The sequence below is a fragment of the Kogia breviceps genome, chromosome 19 (genome assembly GCF_026419965.1).
Source record: "Kogia breviceps isolate mKogBre1 chromosome 19, mKogBre1 haplotype 1, whole genome shotgun sequence".
Taxonomy (NCBI): Eukaryota; Metazoa; Chordata; class Mammalia; order Artiodactyla; family Physeteridae; genus Kogia; species Kogia breviceps.
Window position 1 is genome coordinate 13,929,970 of NC_081328.1, and position 17,640 is coordinate 13,947,609.

Consider the following 17,640-nt stretch of genomic DNA (forward strand, 5'->3'; position numbering starts at 1 on the left):
GATAACCTGACTGTTTCCCCAAGGGAACAAATATTACCTCTGACCACTAGACACATAAAGGGAGAAATTCATTCTTATCTTATTGAAGCCATTGGGTTACTTCATATTGGTGAAGTGTTCTAGTATTCTGGAATTCTAGTATTCTTAGTCAGATGGACTGAAAATTGGATACATATCTAAGATGGTGTACAACCAACGTGGCTTTCTTTTCTCCCCTGCTTCTTGAAGTACTTGACTGTGTGTTTATGGATCATATTAGAAATGGATTTCATAGTTGAATGAGGGAACAGACAGACCTTGGGACTTGTTACATTGTCTTTCATTTTGAAAAGTTGATAGGCTTGTTAGAATCAAGTAGTTTGCAAAATGTTTAAAAACTTAAAATAGGGGTGATAACCTTTTTTGCTTCTTACTCTTAGTCTGAAATTCATCTGAGAAGAGCATAATCTTTAAGCCAAAGTGACCTACAGGTCATCTCACTAAAAAGTGGTAGAGCCAGAATTATAATTCAGTCTGACATTAGAGCCTGTTTTCTTAACCACTAAACTGTGCTCCCTCCAAGCTTCCCTGTTCTAGTAACATCTAGTCTACTCATGGACATACCAGATCAATTTATGACCTTGGTGACCAGAAACTAGTGGCTACAGGGACATAAAACTTGTATAAAGTATCTGGAGACGAGTAAATGTCTGCTGTCAGGAGAAAGGGCTCTTAGAGCACTGTTTGTGTCGGACTCTGAATAAGGAGGGGAGGATGGAGCATCTCGTGAGTGGTTTGTGTCCAGAGTTAGCACATTGTGAGCTGGGCAAGTGAAAAACTGTATGTAACCACCAAAAGTTTCCCAGGATTATTTTGTCCATGCTGCTTTATAACATGGTTCTTTGTTTTTGTTTCTGTTTTTTTAAAAACTTTTTATCATGGACAGTTTCAAGCATATATAAACAGAATAGTATTAAGAAGTCCCCACGTGCCCATAACCCAGCTTCAGTAGTTATCAGCGTTCTGCCGTGCATATAACAAAAGTGTTGATACTCAGTAAATTAAATTTTTGGATGGTCTCCCTAATGAACCAGTCTTATTATGGAACTTCTTTTTATGATTGGTTCACTTAGTCATGAGATGATATTCCAGTTCTAAAGTCTGATACATCAGAGCTCTCTGCAGGTAGAATTATCATAACATAGTTCTTAATGCTTGTAGTCTAGTTTCTTAATATGCTAAATAATACAACTTTTTAGTAAGGTTAGGAGGAATATTATTTTCTAACTCTGCAATGGTCATTGAAGGAAAATCTTTATCTTTTAAAAATTTGTTTCTCTACATTTTCATTTTGAACCAAGATTAGTTTTCATTTTTCAAATTGCTTTTGTGCCTTTCAGCTTCAACTTTGAAGTTGTTTTTAACTCACATTCTTCATCTTTCCTTACAAATAAGCCTTTCTGTTCCTGATTTCATTTTAGTAAAATTTCCAGACTTCCTCATAAAAGGGAGTCTCTTGATGATTTCAGTTAAAGAGGCTTTGGCATGTTAGAGATTAATCTGGAAAGAAATGTATGTGGCTCATTCACATTACATCTGGACTTACGCTGCTTTCTAAAAACCAAAAGTATGGCCTTTAAATTGCCTCGTCATGTGATTTTGGGAACAGTATGTCCAAAACTAGGCACAAAATTCATCATATCCTTCATATGATGTTATATGGTGGAACCAAGAGAGACAGTTACTACTTTCTTGATTATAGATCCTGGGCAGTCATTTGTCTCCTTATGGTTTCACATCTGTCTATCAGTAACACAGCTAATGACTATTTCCTTATGAGGTCCTATAGTTTATATATAGCCATCAAACTGTATACTGTTATATAACTCTAAAAAGTTCAATGAATATTCCATATTTCTGTCAGAGGTACTCAGGACATAGAGTTCATAACATCTTGCTTCATAAGAATTCAACATTTGCTAATGTATTTGTATTTTTTTCCCTCACAGCATCATGTAGAGTAACTCAGGATATGAACACGCATGTTTGATGTGAAAAAATGAAAACATGCTGAGAGGTTCTGACTTGTTCAGGTTGCACAGTGTCAGAGAGAGAATTGGAATTCAGTTTTCTTAATGTGACACAGGCAGCTTCCCTAAAAATGTATGTTACCTGTGAAAGACAACTGGTTATTTGCAGATCAGTTTGAGATTTAGTGGATTTCTAGCACAGATAATGTAAATTATAGACAATATTGAGCTGGACTTGCAGAAATAAGAGAAAATTATATGAGCTAAAAGTGGATGCTTCTGATTTCCTGTAAAAGAGCAAGATACAAATTTGTTTTGTCACCTCAGGATTTTCATGTCTCTCCAGGCTTGGGGAAAGCACGGCTACTATCGAATTCGGGTATCTGAGTTCTTTCAGAGGGACTCCTCATCCTCCATCTTCATTAACCAACGAGCCTGCATGACTCAAGCTAAAAAATAGTTCATGTGAGTGGAACAGACGAAGACTGACCGTTGCTTCCTTGTCAAAGTGTGTGACTAGCAGAAAGCTGCCGTTGTGAGAGGGGGACAAACTATGGGACAGAGGCTCCTCGTAACCTGCAAGCAGGCATTGGTTTCAGGGAGAAATCTCTTCACATTTAGTACAGATTTGTGTGTGTGTATTTGCTTTCTCCTATAGAGAGGCTCCGTCATTTTCACCAGTTGTCTCGCAGGTGTGTTTGTACTGCTTTGAGGAGGATAGAGGTTAAGTACAGAACCTGGCACCAGATGCCTGGGAACACATCCCGGCAGTCCCTCCTGTTGGCCGAGTAGCCTTGGTCATGGTATTTAACCTTTATAAGCCTTAGTTTTCTGATCTGTAAAATGGGGTTAATAATTGTACCTACCTCGTAGGGTTGTTGTGAGAACTGTGCCAGGCATATAAGAAGTTCATGAAAATATTAGCCGTTGTGGTTACTGTTGTTAATGTTATCTGTAGACAGGTGAGAGCAGGAGAGTGAGAACATAAGGCTCCTTAATCCTTCCCTCTGGGAGAGGGCTGTCTTAACTTGCCCGTGGTTCTAGTGTCAGGTCTCTAGGAATTCAAGACCCTCGTGTGACCACTGGACTACGTACCAATTTACTGGATGGATGACTTGTCATGTGGGCTTAGTTGCGTGAAAGAAAGCAGTGGAGGCGAATAAACCTAGTGCCCAGGAAAACCCATTAGCAATAGTATCACCTCACATTTATTGATGGGATGCAGGGAACCGTGCGCAGACCGTGGTGGAACGAATGTCTCTGACCCTCAGAGGAAATTATACTTATTCACCTGGAACATGGCAGGGGATTTGAAGAGGGCTGTGATAGGACAAAAGTGGCGTTCATGGTGTGCTCCTCAGACTGTAAGATATAGGATAAGTAGACCAAGAAAAGCAAGAGAAGGGATGATTTCTCCAAGAAGGCAGATGACGGCAAAAGAGGAGGAAGCGGGTAGGGCCCCCTCAGTGGGGGGACAATAGAAAGACACTGAAGCTGAGGTTGTTGAAATGGGTGAGGGCTTAGGGAGAAGTCATGGAACTAGGTGATGTCAGGGAGAACTCGGTGGTAAACAGTGGGGCAGCCAGAAAATGAGTCGGTGGGAGAGGCTTTGGGATTGGCCTTTAAGGCAGGTTTTGGAAACTTTAGGAGGGGTGAGGGTAGAAGCCCAACTGTGCTATTAATGCCACATCAGGAACATTTGGTACTTGGTTCTTTCAAATGCTAGGTACAGGGAGTGGGGAGGCCAGGAATTGTGCTGGGGCCATTGAGGCTGTAAATCTTGTTCCGTATGGTGTTTGCAATTACAAAAACAAATTGCTTTTATAATTATAAGTGCAAAATAATAAAGGGGGTAAACTACAAGAGAGATGGTGAGTGATTGGAGCAGGGAAGGCTCCTTAGTGATTCTTAAAAGGTGACCAGAGTTTTAGGAAAGAGGTTAGGGTGGTGGCTCTTTTGGGAGGCGAAGCGGAAGGCCAAGGAAAAGGGGAGCTGAGAAGCATAGCTCTTGACCTGTGGAGCACGCTTCAGGCCGGTCCGAGGCCTGGGGCCAAGAAATAGTGTGGCCTGCCGTCAATGGAGCTTTTGGGGAATGATCAGAAAGCAGGCTTTGCCTGAAACAAATAGGAGTAATGATGTTGGGGGTTAGAGAGAAGTCATTGAGTTTTGGTGAGGAAACACCCTTGGGTGACACCTAGAGTTGTGTTTTCTCCTCCTGTCCAACATCAGAGACCCCGGCGGGATTCTGTGTGGCCCCGGACTCGCCCGGGTCACGCTCACAGTCCAGGGAAACAAAAAAGTCAGACTGGGTGCTGTGCTGCCTTCTCTCCTCAGCCCAGAGGTGGACAGGCTTCTTCTGGGCTCCTTAGCAGAGGGCACTTCCTCAGGAAGTGTGCACTTCTGCAGACTGAACTTTGTTGTGGTTTGATGGTTTAAAAAAATGCAACCCATAAACCAAAACAACTCTCTTTCCCAATCACATTTTCCACTCTGCCTTCTTACCACGGAAACAGAATCTTCTGTAGACTTCGTTTCTGAAAGAGGCTACAGGTAATATCCAGCTATAAGAGTATCCCTTCTCTTATCAGCAAAAAGTTCAGGAACCTGAACTGCAGACCAGACATTTGTGTTTTACTCTGGAGGAAAAAGAAGCTTCTCCTCAGATCACTGTCCAGATATCTGTCTCATAAGTAGTGGGTTTGTTTCTTTTTGAAAAACGTCCAGCTCATCCTGTTCTCCGGCCTTCTAAATAAATGCACTTAGAACACTTGACATCTCTTTGATTTAAAGATACAAAACACCTCATAAATGGACCCCACAAAACCTGGGCTCGTGGCTCTTGATGTGGGGTGTGTGAGCGGATGGGACCTGGTTCCAGGCAGTGCCTAGATGAGGAGCTAGATTAAGCAGTTATCTGTTGACCAAAGTCACAACTGCCTGCCACTCTCTTTGCCCCCCCACCCCAAGTGCGGAAGCTGAGCCCCATGGAAAAGACCGAATTTGAAGTTAAGGCCTGGATTTGAGTTTGGGCTTTCCTTACTTACTGGCTATGTGACTTTAAACAGCTCACACTAACCCCGCCTGCCTCGTAGTGTTGCTGTGAGGATTAAGATCAAAACAAGGATAGTGGATGGAAAATTGCATTTTGAAGTCTAAGCTCCCTATAGATCCCTGTGTGTGTTTTGTTTGATTTTGCTTTCTAAGATATAATTCTTTTAATAAATAATAAAATTACATTGTTCCAAAATCAAAATACAAAAAAATATATAAAGGGGAATATTGTTTCCATCTCTGTCACTCTCTGCTCCTTTCACCTCCCCTTCTTTCAGTTTCCCATTTCTGTTCATTTCTGTTGTATCCTTCCAGTGTGTTTTCGTGCAGCAAAGGTAGCGTACCTTAGGCCCCACTCTGCATCCTGCTCTCACTTCACTTAACAGCACGTCTTTGAGGCCTGTCAGTACGTCTTCACATCAGTACAGCTTCATTATCTTCCATAGTCTGGATGTACCATACTTTATTTAGCCAGTTCCCTTACTAATGGAACTTGGGTCATTTCCATGCTTTTGCTATTACAAACCATATTGCAGTGAGTTAATATCATATGATGATTAGAACAGTGCCTGACAATAGTAAGAGCTGAATAAATATTAACTATTATTGTGCCTAAATAAACATGTATTGTCTGCATGTAAGTACTGTTTTGTCTGTAGGATGAAGTTTCAGAAATGGCATTGCTTAGTGAAGAGGGTAAATGCATTTGAATTTTTTCAAATTCAAATTGCCAAATTCCATTCTATGGGGATTGTGTCTTTTTGTACATCTGCAGCATACTCTGTACAAATGTAAGGCATGCTTTACACAGTGGGTAACCAACAGAAGTGGTTGACAGATTGTCTCTACTTAATTACCTGTTGAAATTGTGTATGTTCATAGCTGGGGACTAGGCTGCGCCGCGGCCTTACTGAGTGGTGGATTTTTCACTGAGATTGTGTTTCTTATGTTTTCTTACCACGAACCCTACTTTTCTCTCTTATTTATTTTTTTAATATAGTAGCAGGAAAATGTTTGTAAGCATAACAAAAAAGTTAGAAGTCATAAAGGAAAAGATTGATAAATTTGACTTCTTAAAATATAAAAAATTTTAATATACTAGAAAATACATCATCAACTAAATTAGAAGGCAAATTGCATAACAAGAAAAAAGTTTGCAATCATTATAACGTATTAATATAGAGAGCACTATTACTGATCACTGTGAAAATGACAAACACACCAGTTAAAATTAGGCAGAGGTCCGAAACACACTCTTTATAAAAGGAAACTGTAAATAGCAAGCACACACAGACAAAAGTTCATATTGGACCCAAAAAGAAAGTTGTAATTATATATACCAAGTATTGATGAGGATATAAGGAAATTAAATAGATAATTAAGGATGTACACAAAGGTTTAATTACAAAAATGTTTATAGCAGTGTTGTTTCTAAGCCTAAAAAAACAATCCAGATTCCAACAGTAGGGGATTGATTAAATACATTTTGGTTTTATTCATACAAATTCAGCTTAAAAATTAAGATGTAGATAGATGTATTTTTTTATCAATGTGAAAAGAGCAATATTGGAAAACAGCATGTGTGGTACTCTAATAATAGAGCACGTATGATGTCTCATTTTTATTAAATGTACAGAATCTAAATGTGCAGAGTATCTGTAGAAACTTTTATCAGAGGATGATAAATCTGAATAGGGCTTGTCCCAAGGTGGTGGGACTGTTGGCAGTTTAAAATTTATATCCATCTTCTGACCATCCACCTCTTCCTTCTTTTTCTCATCTTCCTCCTCCTCCTGTGTTTCCAGAATTTTTTATAATGGGCATTAATTATTTGGGTAATCTTTAAGGAATCAAAAAGCAATATAACATTTCAGAATTTGGAGGGAAAAATCACCTACCCAGTGATATAAAATTATCATTTTGCTCTTTTTTTTTTCATGTTTTCTCCCCCTGTGTATCTGGATTTTTAACATAGTTATACAGGATATGCCATTTTTATATACTTGGTTTTATATCCATGTTACTATGTAGTCTTTGCAACTTCATCTTAAATGACTGATTAATGTTGGGTGAAGTGGTTTCTCACTATTTATTAGGAAGTTTGAAATACGAGACAAGTGTCACTAAAGCCTTTGCTTTCCTTTCTGGGAGCCTTTCTTCAGCCTTGAGTTATCAGCATCAGGTGAAAGATTGGCAGTGACTTAATGAGGCTTCAGTCGTCTGGCTTCCTTAAGTCTGTGCTGCCAGACAGATCCATCACAGCAGAGCTGATAACTTGATTTTGTCATACCTTTTTTTAAAATAGCAAAAAAAAAATATATATATATATATATATTTTTTTTAACCACAAATAGTTTGTTAGTGAGGTGAAATACTTCACAGAACAAAGCAAAAAATATGTCTAATTTGTAAATGATAATATATTTATCACTTTAATTTAGTCTAAGAGGTTTAAAGTTTAGATCTTTAGCAGGATTTCAGAAAACTATTTTCTTAGGGTAAAGTTCTTCTTTCCCTTAAACGAACCCATTCGAAACTCTTCTGTTTCTGAGTGAATTTGGCCTAACCGGCCTAGAGCTGTATCCACAGACACTTTTTCCCCTTACAGACTGATACTGCCCTTTCTCTTAACAAATACAGAAACATTGCCAGTGTCTTTGGGGGCCTGTTCACTTATTTTATTTCTTCCTCATAGCATGTAAACAAGACATTAAAGTTTAAACAAAATTTAATTTAGTTCCTAAAGCTGACTTTCTTTATCCATTTATCTGTTTCCCTGAATGCCTTGTTCCCTGAACCTCAGGATCCTTGGAGCAGATATTTTTTGTTTTCCTTTTTTTTTTTCTTTTTTCCTTTTTCCTTTGGGGAACACCAGTTTCTAATGGCCAGAGTACATAAGGGCTAGAAGCTGCAACTTTCCTCAAATCGGAATGGCCTCTTTCATCCTGCCTGAGTGGGTACCTTGCTGCTCCTCTGCACGGCCCTCACTTGGGTTTTAGACACGCTGATCCTAATCTTCTCAGTCAAACTCCAGGACACGCAGTATCAACAGTTACAGCGGCCACAAGTTCATTACCTACCCAGGGCGTAGTTACTTGGCAGCCACCTAGACTGTGAGGTTTCTGTGGGCCCCCAAAGAACTCATATCCTGAAGAGAGAGACTAATCAAGGCAGGCCCTCTTGGCAGGGACACTGCAAGGGTGGATTACAATTGATAGGAGTTTTAATTTGTAAGGACTTACTCTTATCTCCTGCTTTTGGAACAAGATGGTGTAGATGTACTTATTGTCCATTTTCTCTGGGCATTCTTTGAAGACTCATTTGATTGTGTGATGATAGTATTGTCATAAGGATACAGAACTTTATTACATGAATCTGCCTCTGTCCTTCACCTGCCTCCCTGCCCCGAGCTCCTCTGAGGGATTAGTCAGCGTGCATTAGGGTGAGGGGAAGGATGCCTAATGTCTCAAATGGTGTAGCGTTTAGTAGCCTCGTCTCCTGCCCACGAGAACTCTTAGACAAGGCAGATGCTGACTTTCTCAGGAAGCACTTAACTTACATTTCTTGCAGCAAGAAATGGTACTGGTTGGCCCTTCATGACCAAGCTTTGGTTGCTAGAACTTAGTGGCAGTAAATGTAGGTGATGGTAGGGGCCAGGGACTTTGGAATGGCACGGGCTACAGCGTTTATCTGTGCTCTTCTTCCCTGAATCTCCTGTTGAGAGAGGAACACTGGATCGTGAGGGGATGAGAGCCCTTGTGCACTCTCCTGGACATTTTCTGGTGACGGTAAATGTGCGGTGCCACATCAGGATGAGCCGCCTTTGACTGCTGTCGCGGGAGCAGAGTTGGGCGTAGATGAGCTCCCCAAAGCGGTTGTGTTTTCAAGTTAAATAATGTCCTCTGTCACACCATTTAGCTTATAAAATTAGACTTAACCGTCATGATGCCTTTTAATTATTTAAATCAGTCTTGCTTTTAGAGCAGCAGTTCTCAGAGTGTGGTCTGAGGGCCCCTGCCAGGTCCCTGGGACCCTTTTAGGGCGTCTACAAGGTCTTCCTTCTCCAACAATGTATCTGTGTGGGGCCGGGTTTGCTTCATCTACTTCATCCAAAACAACAGATTGCACACAGAAGCAGGTACAAGAATTCAGCTATCTTCTGAACTGTAAAGTAATGCCACTTCCCTAACTAAAATTTATTTTGTTTTGAAAGATATATTTTTCCTAAAAATATATTATTAATATTCATATTTTTTAATTCTTATTTTTAAATGCACCAATATATTTAACTTTCTGTTTTAATTTTTACTGCAGTAAATATCAGTAAGTATAACCCACATAAACAACTTTTTAGGGTCCTCAGTAGTTTTAAGTGTACAGTCTTGATCATGGGGCCAGGAAGTTTGAGAACCAACGTACTAGAAGATCACCTTAGGAGAAATACTTACCTCCTCTCCCTTCCTCTTGGTCCTGTGTAGTGGGAAATGATATAGCATAGACCTAGATTTGCACAGACACTTTCAGAGGAAAATTGCTCAAGTGTCTAGTGTACAGCATGTGCCAGATATGATAAGATGATGATGATGAAGAGGAAGATTGCTAGTTCCTGTGAGTCCTTGGGTGTGTAGGTGCACGCAGTACCCCTGTGTAGGTACACAGTTTTGTCCTCTCTGCTCTTTCCCTGGCCCATCCTTGTTTTAAATACACACTGTTTCATCTCTTGCTTTAATTTTGCTCTTCATATTAGCAGTGGCTCAGGTGAAGCATTTTCCACCCGTTTCAGTTTGTTGGACACGTGATCCTGAAGAGGAATTTGTGATTTCCTAGTGGAGCCTGAGATGCAATCTCCCTGAGGGGAAGAGGCAGGTGTCTAGGATAGGTACCTGATGATGCCACGCTTTTCCTCAGCTAAGCTCTCAGCCTGGGGTGTTAGTACAGCTGAGCCCCTCTACAGTCCTGCCACTGGAGAGATCCATCAATCCCAGGGCCTTTGTGAGGAAAATAGGTCGAGCAACTGTCTCGTCGTCAGTTCTGCCTGATCCTCACCACAGATTTCCTCCTAAGAAAGCAGCAACTCACCCAGTATCATCTGGAAATAAGTGGCTACCTGAGAATGATGGTCAGGCCCCATCAGGATCCCCCTAATGGCTTAGCTGATTGTTGTAGGAATTTATGGTAGAGAGGGAGGAGAGACAGCAGCCACAGATGCTGAGAAGGTGGGTAAGGTAAGAGTCGAACTGGTATGCTTGCCCTTCTCACCCTAGAGATTAACCCCCTATGTATGTATGGCTGTATGAACAAGAAACATTTCCACCTACCTTTAGGGTCATTGGCTCACCTTCAGCAAGGCAGCCTGGGCAGTGGAATAGCAGGATCTGGTGGCAGCCTTAGGTCCAAGGCCCAGCCCTGAACTTCTGAACCCATGTGACCTGGGTACATCACTTAGTTACTCTGAGCCCTAGTTTTCTAACTGGTAAAAATATAGCCATCCTGTCCTGTCTGCTTCACAGGGTTGCTAATAAGACCTAATCAGATTAAGTGAGATTATAGATGGGAAAGCTGAAAAACATGTACAAATGTTAGTTGTTTTTTTTTTTTTTTTTTTTTTTTTTGCGGTACGCGGGCCTCTCACTGCTGTGGCCTCTCCCGTTGCGGAGCACAGGCCCCGGATGCGCAGGATCCGGACACCCAGGCTCAGCGGCCATGGCTCATGGGCCCAGCCACTCCGCGGCATGTGGGATCCTTCCGGACCGGGGCACGAACCCGTGTCCCCTGCATTGGCGGTGGACTCTCAACTGCTGCTCCACCAGGGAAGCCCCAAATGTTAATTTTGTAAAAGACTTTCTTATAGTGCCAGTAAGTCTTCTGCTCTTTGCCCCTCACCCTCTGGACTCATGAGCCTTCTGTTCTTTTCTCCAGGTTACCTGTGCATGACAGATGAGTGGTTCTCTGAATATGTCTACGAAGTGGTGGTGGACAGGAAGCATGTCCCTGAAGAGGTGCTAGCTGTACTAGAGCAGGAACCCATTGTCCTGCCAGCCTGGGACCCCATGGGTGCTTTGGCCGAGTGATATTGCCTCCAGCTTTTCCTCCTCCCATGGGACCTGAAGTAGCTGCAAAGGACAGATCCAGGGACTGAAGCCAGAGTTACACAGGTGACTGTGTGTTCCCACGGGACACAGTCAGACTCTTGGATTTCTCCTCCAGGAACCTCTTTGGGAAAGTGTGCTTTATGCTGAAACAAAATATTCTCTAAAGAAAAAAAGGGAAAGATCAGGTCATACTATCTACTCTCCTCATCTCCAACAGCTCAGGATCTCTTAGCATTTTAATCAGATGTAATTGTTTGTCTTAACTCTGTCACACCAGTTTGGTTCAGTGTCTGTTTTATAAGGCAGGAGAGGATGAGCAATTGAGGTGTGTGGAGAGAAAACAGACTTAGTGCTCCTTGTTCCTAGAGTAGAGTGGGGGGAGGGTGCCCTAATATTTGAGTTCTCAAAACTGCATGCTGCCTGGCAGTAACACTGTCCCTCCTAGGTGGCAGTCACTGGATTCGGATTTTTCAAGGTAATTTCATGTGCCTCTAATAGCCCAGGATTGGGAGGTTGATCAAAACTGACATGATTCCTTCCTGTTGTTCTGAACTGCAGGGGAACACAGCTCTACTTGAGTCACAGTTAAGTAGAGGGTTGGAGAAAGTAGGTGAGAGAACAACCAAAACCTTATCATGATCTGAATTATAATCATTAGCGGGAGCTCTCACCAAATGGTTTAACTTCTGCCTCTGGGTTTGGGAGTTGGGTGGGCGTATCCATTCGTTCTGACAACTAGATGGTGCTGAGAAGCTTTTGAATAAAACACTTTCCTAAGTGAGAGTATGTTGGCTTATTTGATCTAAGAAGTGTGTGTTTGTTTAGCTACAAAGGAAGGCAACCTGGTGACTTGTGGTCTTGACAGTGAAAAAACAGCAAGATGGTTCAGGGCTGCCCTGCTTTAGCTTCTCTGTGGGATATATGATCCTTCCCAGCCTGTGCTGATCTTCACTGGCTTCTGCAGAGGGCTTGTGCCCCTGCCACTTAACCATTCTTTCACCAAGATCCAGGGTCTCTACAAGGGTGGGAAGTAAGGCTCTGCTAGGTCCAGCCTTAGAATGGGCTGAAGAGTATGTATTTTACTAAGACTGGGCCTTTCTTTCATTGAAAGCAAATAAATACAACACCCTAATCAACATATCCATCAGTGCCTGAGTCCCTACCTTTCGGGCTCTCTAAGAACCTTCTCAGTTCTAGCATGGAATATTGTTTGTCATAGCACTTCCCAAGATAACATTAGTTAAAGGCTTAAGCATTAATCAGTGTTTACAATATTCTAATAATCCTGTTCCAAGCAGGATAAATCCACTTCTAGACATATCATGATGAAACCCCAGAACAGATCTTAAAAGCATCCAGGAAGAAAATACAGATTGCCTCCAAAGAAAAGACAGTTAGATTGACAGCTAACTTTTCATCAGCAACTATATATGACAGCAGACAGTGGAATGTACCTTCAAAGTACAATTAGAAATTAACCATGAACCTAGAATTCTATACTTCGTGAAACTGTCTTTCAAGAACAAGGGTGGGGAGGGGGGAAACAAGGGTGAAATCAGACGTTTTCAGTCAAAAACTCTTGCCCAAGCAGAACAATAGTGATCTAATATAGAAGGTCTGAAATTCAACAAAAGAATGTAGAATCAAAGTGATAAACACGTGTACCACCTAAACAAGAAGAGGTTGTGGGTAGTCTTACAGGGTTCAAAAAAAGATAAAACCAAAATACATGAAAATAGATCATGAGGGAGATGATTGGAATAAAATAAACATACTCTAAAGTCCTCATGTCACTGAGGAAGAAGATAAATATATTGATTAACTTTAAAATAAAACAAGCTGGGGGGAAGAAAAGAAAACACAGGACAAATACCATGTCCAAATAAGATAGAAATCTAAATGTGTTGATAATTACAATGTCTATAAATGGGTTAAATGTTTCAGAAAAAAGACAAATTGTCAAATGGGTTTTTTAAAAGAAATTCAGCCATAAGTTGACTACAAGAGACATCAGTACCTAGGATAAAAAAGGATAGAAGAGATATATCAGGCAGGTACTAACCGAAATAAATTTGGTATAGCTATCTTTTAATAACCAGTAAAATTATGGCCACTTAGACTAATTCTGGGATATGTTTTTCACAGCCTCCCTGGAATTGTACAGCACAGTGGCTCTGGAAATAGGCTTTAAAACAAGAAGCATTACTAAGGATAGAATCAGTACATAATTATATGCTCACTTGATTCTCCAGAAAAATTGAAGGATTCTAAATTAGTATTCACCTAATAACCTCAAAATATATAAAACAAAAACTGATGGCTACATGGAAAAACAAATAACCCAATATCATAATGGAAGATTTTAACACTTCTCAATTATTGATCAAGCAACCAAAAAAATCAGGTGAAGATTTACACATTTAATAAGTTTGATATAATAGACATCTAGTATCCTACCACATCTAACAACTGCTAATTCTTTTTTTAAATTTTTTGGCCATGCCACATGGCATGTGGGATCTCTCATTCACCCCCGACCAGGGATTGAACTCAAGCCCCCCTGCAGTGGAAGCACAGAATCTTAACTACTGGACCACGAGAGAAGTCCTTACTAATTCTGTTTTGAGCACACATGGAACTTCTGCAAAAATTGAGCAGATGCTGGGCAATAGAGTCAATCTCAACAAATGTCAATGGATTGTTACCATGCAGACCACACTCAAACCACAATGCAATCAAGTTAGAAACCAAAAATTAAAAGATAACTAATAAAGCTATAAAAACTAAAGAAAAATAACTAATAACTAATTAAAAGGAAATTTAACGTGAACAATAATAAAAATACATATCAAAACGAGACACAGATAAAATAGTACTTAGATTTTATAGAGTTAAAAGTTTATTAGAATGTAAGAAAGGCTAAAAATTGAGTTTAGCATCTATTTCAAGAAATTAGAAGTACAAAAAACCCTGAAGAAAGTAGAAGGAAATAGGAAAGATATGTGCAGAAATTAAACATAGGATCAACATTCCCATAAGTGGTTCTTTTTATTTTTTGGCTTTCTTTTTCTCATTTTATTTTTTTTATTGAAGTATAGTTGATTTACAATGTTGTGCTGATTTCTGCTGTACAGCAAAGTAACTCAGTTATATTCTTTTCCATTATGGTTTATCGCAGGAGATTGGATATAGTTCCCTATGCTATACAGTAGGACGTTGCTGGTTGTCCATTCTAAATTTAATAGTTTGCATCTACTAACCCCAAACTCCCAGTCCATCCTTCCCCCTCTCCCCTCCCCCTTGGCAACCACAAGTCTGTTCTCTATGTGAGTCTGTTTTGTTTTGTAGATAGGTTCATTTGTGCCATATTTTAGATTCCACATACAAGTGATATCATATGGTATTTGTCTTTCTCTTTCTGACTTATTTCACTTAGTATGATCATCTCTAGGTGCATCCATGTTGCTACAAATGGCATGATTTCATTCTTTTTTATGGCTGAGTACTATTCCATTGTATATATATATACCACATCTTCTTTATTCATTCATCTGTCTGTTGGACATTTAGGTTGTTTCCATGTCTTGGCTATTGTGAATAGTGCTGCTGTGAACATAGGGGTGCATGTATCTTTTTGAATATAGTTTTGTCCGAGTATAAGGCCAGGAGTGGAATTGTTGGATCATATGGTAGTTCTGTTTTCAGTTTTCTGAGGAACCTCCATACTGTTTTCCATAGTGGCTGCACCAACTTACATTCCCACCAACAGTGTGGGAGGGTTCCCTTTTCTCCACACCCTCCAGCATTTGTTATTTGTAGACTTTTTAATGATGGCCATTCTGACCAGTGTGAAGTGGTACCTCATTGTAGTTTTGACTTGCATTTCTCTAATAATTAGTGATGTTGAGCACCTTTTCATGTGCCTAGGGCCATCTGTATGTATGTCTTCTTCAGAGAAATGTCTATTTAGGTCTTCTGTCCATTTTTCGATTGGGTTGTTGTTGAGTTGTATGAGCTGTTTATATATTTCGGAGATTAAGCCCTTGTCGGTTGCATCATTTGCAAATGTTTTCTCCCATTCTGTAGGCTGTCTTTTCGTTTTGTTTATGGTTTCCTTTGCTGTGCAAAAGCTTGTAAGCTTGATTAGGTCCCATTTGTTTATTTTTGTTTTTATTTCTGTTGCCTTGGGAGACTGACTTAAAACATTGGTACAATTTATGTCATGGAATGTTTTGCCTATGCTCTCTTCTAGGAGTTTTATGGTGTCATGTCTTTTTTTTTTAAATTTTGTTTATTTATTTATGGCTGTGTTGGGTCTTCATTTCTGTGCGAGGGCTTTCTTTAGTTGTGGCAAGTGGGGGCCACTCTTCATCACGGTGCGCGGGCCTCTCACTATCGTGGCCTCTCTTGTTGCGGAGCACAGGCTCCAGACACGCAGGCTCAGCAGTTGTGGCTCACGGGCCCAGTTGCTCCACGGCATGTGGGATCTTCCCAGACCAGGGCTCGATCCCGTGTCCCCTGCATTGGCAGGCAGATTCTCAACCACTGCACCACCAGGGAAGCCCCTGTCATGTCTTATGGTTAAGTCTTTAAGCCATTTTGAGTTCATTTTTTTGCATCGTGTGAGGGTGTGTTCTAACTTCATTGATTTACATGCAGCTATCCAACATTCCCAGCACCACTTGCTGAAGAGACTGTCCTTTTTCCCATTTTATATTAGAAGTGGTTCTCTAAAAAAAAAAAAGAAGCAAATTAACATATTTGGCAAGACTGATCCCCAAAAAGTACATACACAGACACAAAAGAAATTGAAAGGAGGATACTATTATACTGCAGATATTTGAAAAATAGAAGATACCCTTAATGTTGTCAAAAGTGACAGTAAAGGGATTTATTTGGAAGACATAAATCCCCAAACCCCGGGAAGAAGGGAAAGAAGAAACAAACTGAAAAGCAGATTGAGACATTGAAAGATTTAGCAGAACTGAAAAAGTTGAATCCTGAGCCAGTGGTGGAGACAGCTAGTGATAAGCAAACCAATTTATAATTGCATAATCCCCCCAAAGCTCAGATATGGTAGCACCAGAGAGCATTACTCTGGGAATTGGGAGTAAAAAGAGGGTTACTGAATGTCTGTTAGATTCCCTCCCTGCTTTGGGTAGCTAGGTGACTGCCCCTCCCCCTCTCAGCAGCAGCCAATTGAAGATTTATTCTCCATAGAGAAAAATAGTTTATGGCCTAGAGGTCAGAAACTGAGTTGAGGATGAAAGTATCTTAAGGGGTTCTGTGTCCTCAGTCATACTAGGCTCCCAGAACCCTAGTGCACAGGAGATTGGAAGTGTTCTCTGGGGAATGTTGATTAGATTAAGAGGAAAGATGTAAAGAACTATTTTATGGCATAAAGAATTATTTTATGAGGCTGCCATAACCCGACAAACATAGTAAAAGAAAAAAATACATGCAAATCTCCCCCATAAACAGATGCAAAATTCCTAATCAAATATTACTAACCAAATCCAACAATATATAAAAAAGATAATCTTCATAACCAAATATTTAATAAAATCTATTTTCCAAATAAAATTAGGATCCTATGCAGAGAAACAAAGAATGGTGGGTATGTCTTCTCTGCTGAAGATTAAAGGAAATGCACCAGAGTTTTAGCCAGACATCTGAATTTGAAGAACTTGCTGACTTTTGGGTGAGCTCGGAAAGGAGAAGGTATGAATTGTCTTCCCCTGTAACTCTTTGAATGACACTCTCACCTCTGGAAGTTCCTTGCCAGCCCCAGGATTCCTCTTGAGACATGTAGAGTCATGCTGACCCTACACATCCAAGAAGCCAGGACCTGATGATGAGACATCCCTCCAGGATGTGGTTGTGGATCCATCTATGTGCCCTGGCTTGTTGTCTAAGAGTAGCTGAATTCTTATTTGCTGTTGGCAATGCCAGGGCACTTGCACTTAAATTCCCGTTTCTCTGGCCGTGTGCCAGGGGTGAGCCTTGTTGCTGACTATGCCGTAGTCATTGGTTAAGTTGGATTTTTCCTTTTAAGTAATATCAGATGCGCATTCCCATAGTTAGGACAACTTGTTCAGAACCAGTCTTGCTTCTTATGAAGATGACTATTCTTCCTTGGGGTCTGTGACACAATTTGATTGAAAACTAGGAATCAGGTGGCCAGAGTTGTTTTGTTTTGCTTTGTTTTCCTTTTCAAAATCCAAGCCCTTTACACATTACCACAAAGGGAAAGGAAGAGAGGGAGGGAATATCTGATTCATAGAAGCTGCAGTTACTTGGGAACAGGATTGTGTAAAGATGGGAAACCCTTCTGCACTCGTCTTTCTTGGTACGGTTTGAATGCTCCCTGCTCTCTCTCTCTTGTTTACTCCTGTAGAAAAACTGTAGTAGCTCCTCTTGAAGTGGATGGAATGGGCTCTGGAACCATCTCTCAGGCTATCCTAAGACAGTTTTTTGTTTTATTTTTA

At 40.5% G+C, this 17,640-nt stretch overlaps 1 protein-coding gene across 4 annotated transcripts in view; it reads left to right on the plus strand.

Annotated features, from left to right (window-relative positions):
- The window catches only part of BLMH (bleomycin hydrolase), a 43,221-nt gene extending 31,286 nt beyond the window's left edge, over nucleotides 1–11,935 (plus strand). For all 4 annotated transcript variants that reach the window (XM_059046314.2, XM_059046313.2, XM_067022006.1 and 1 more), the window contains one exon: nucleotides 10,980–11,935. In XM_059046314.2, the coding sequence (XP_058902297.2) occupies nucleotides 10,980–11,131 (152 nt within the window). In that variant the 3' untranslated portion in view covers nucleotides 11,132–11,935. The remainder of the gene's footprint in view (nucleotides 1–10,979) is intronic.
- The last annotated feature ends 5,705 nt before the right edge of the window (nucleotides 11,936–17,640 follow it).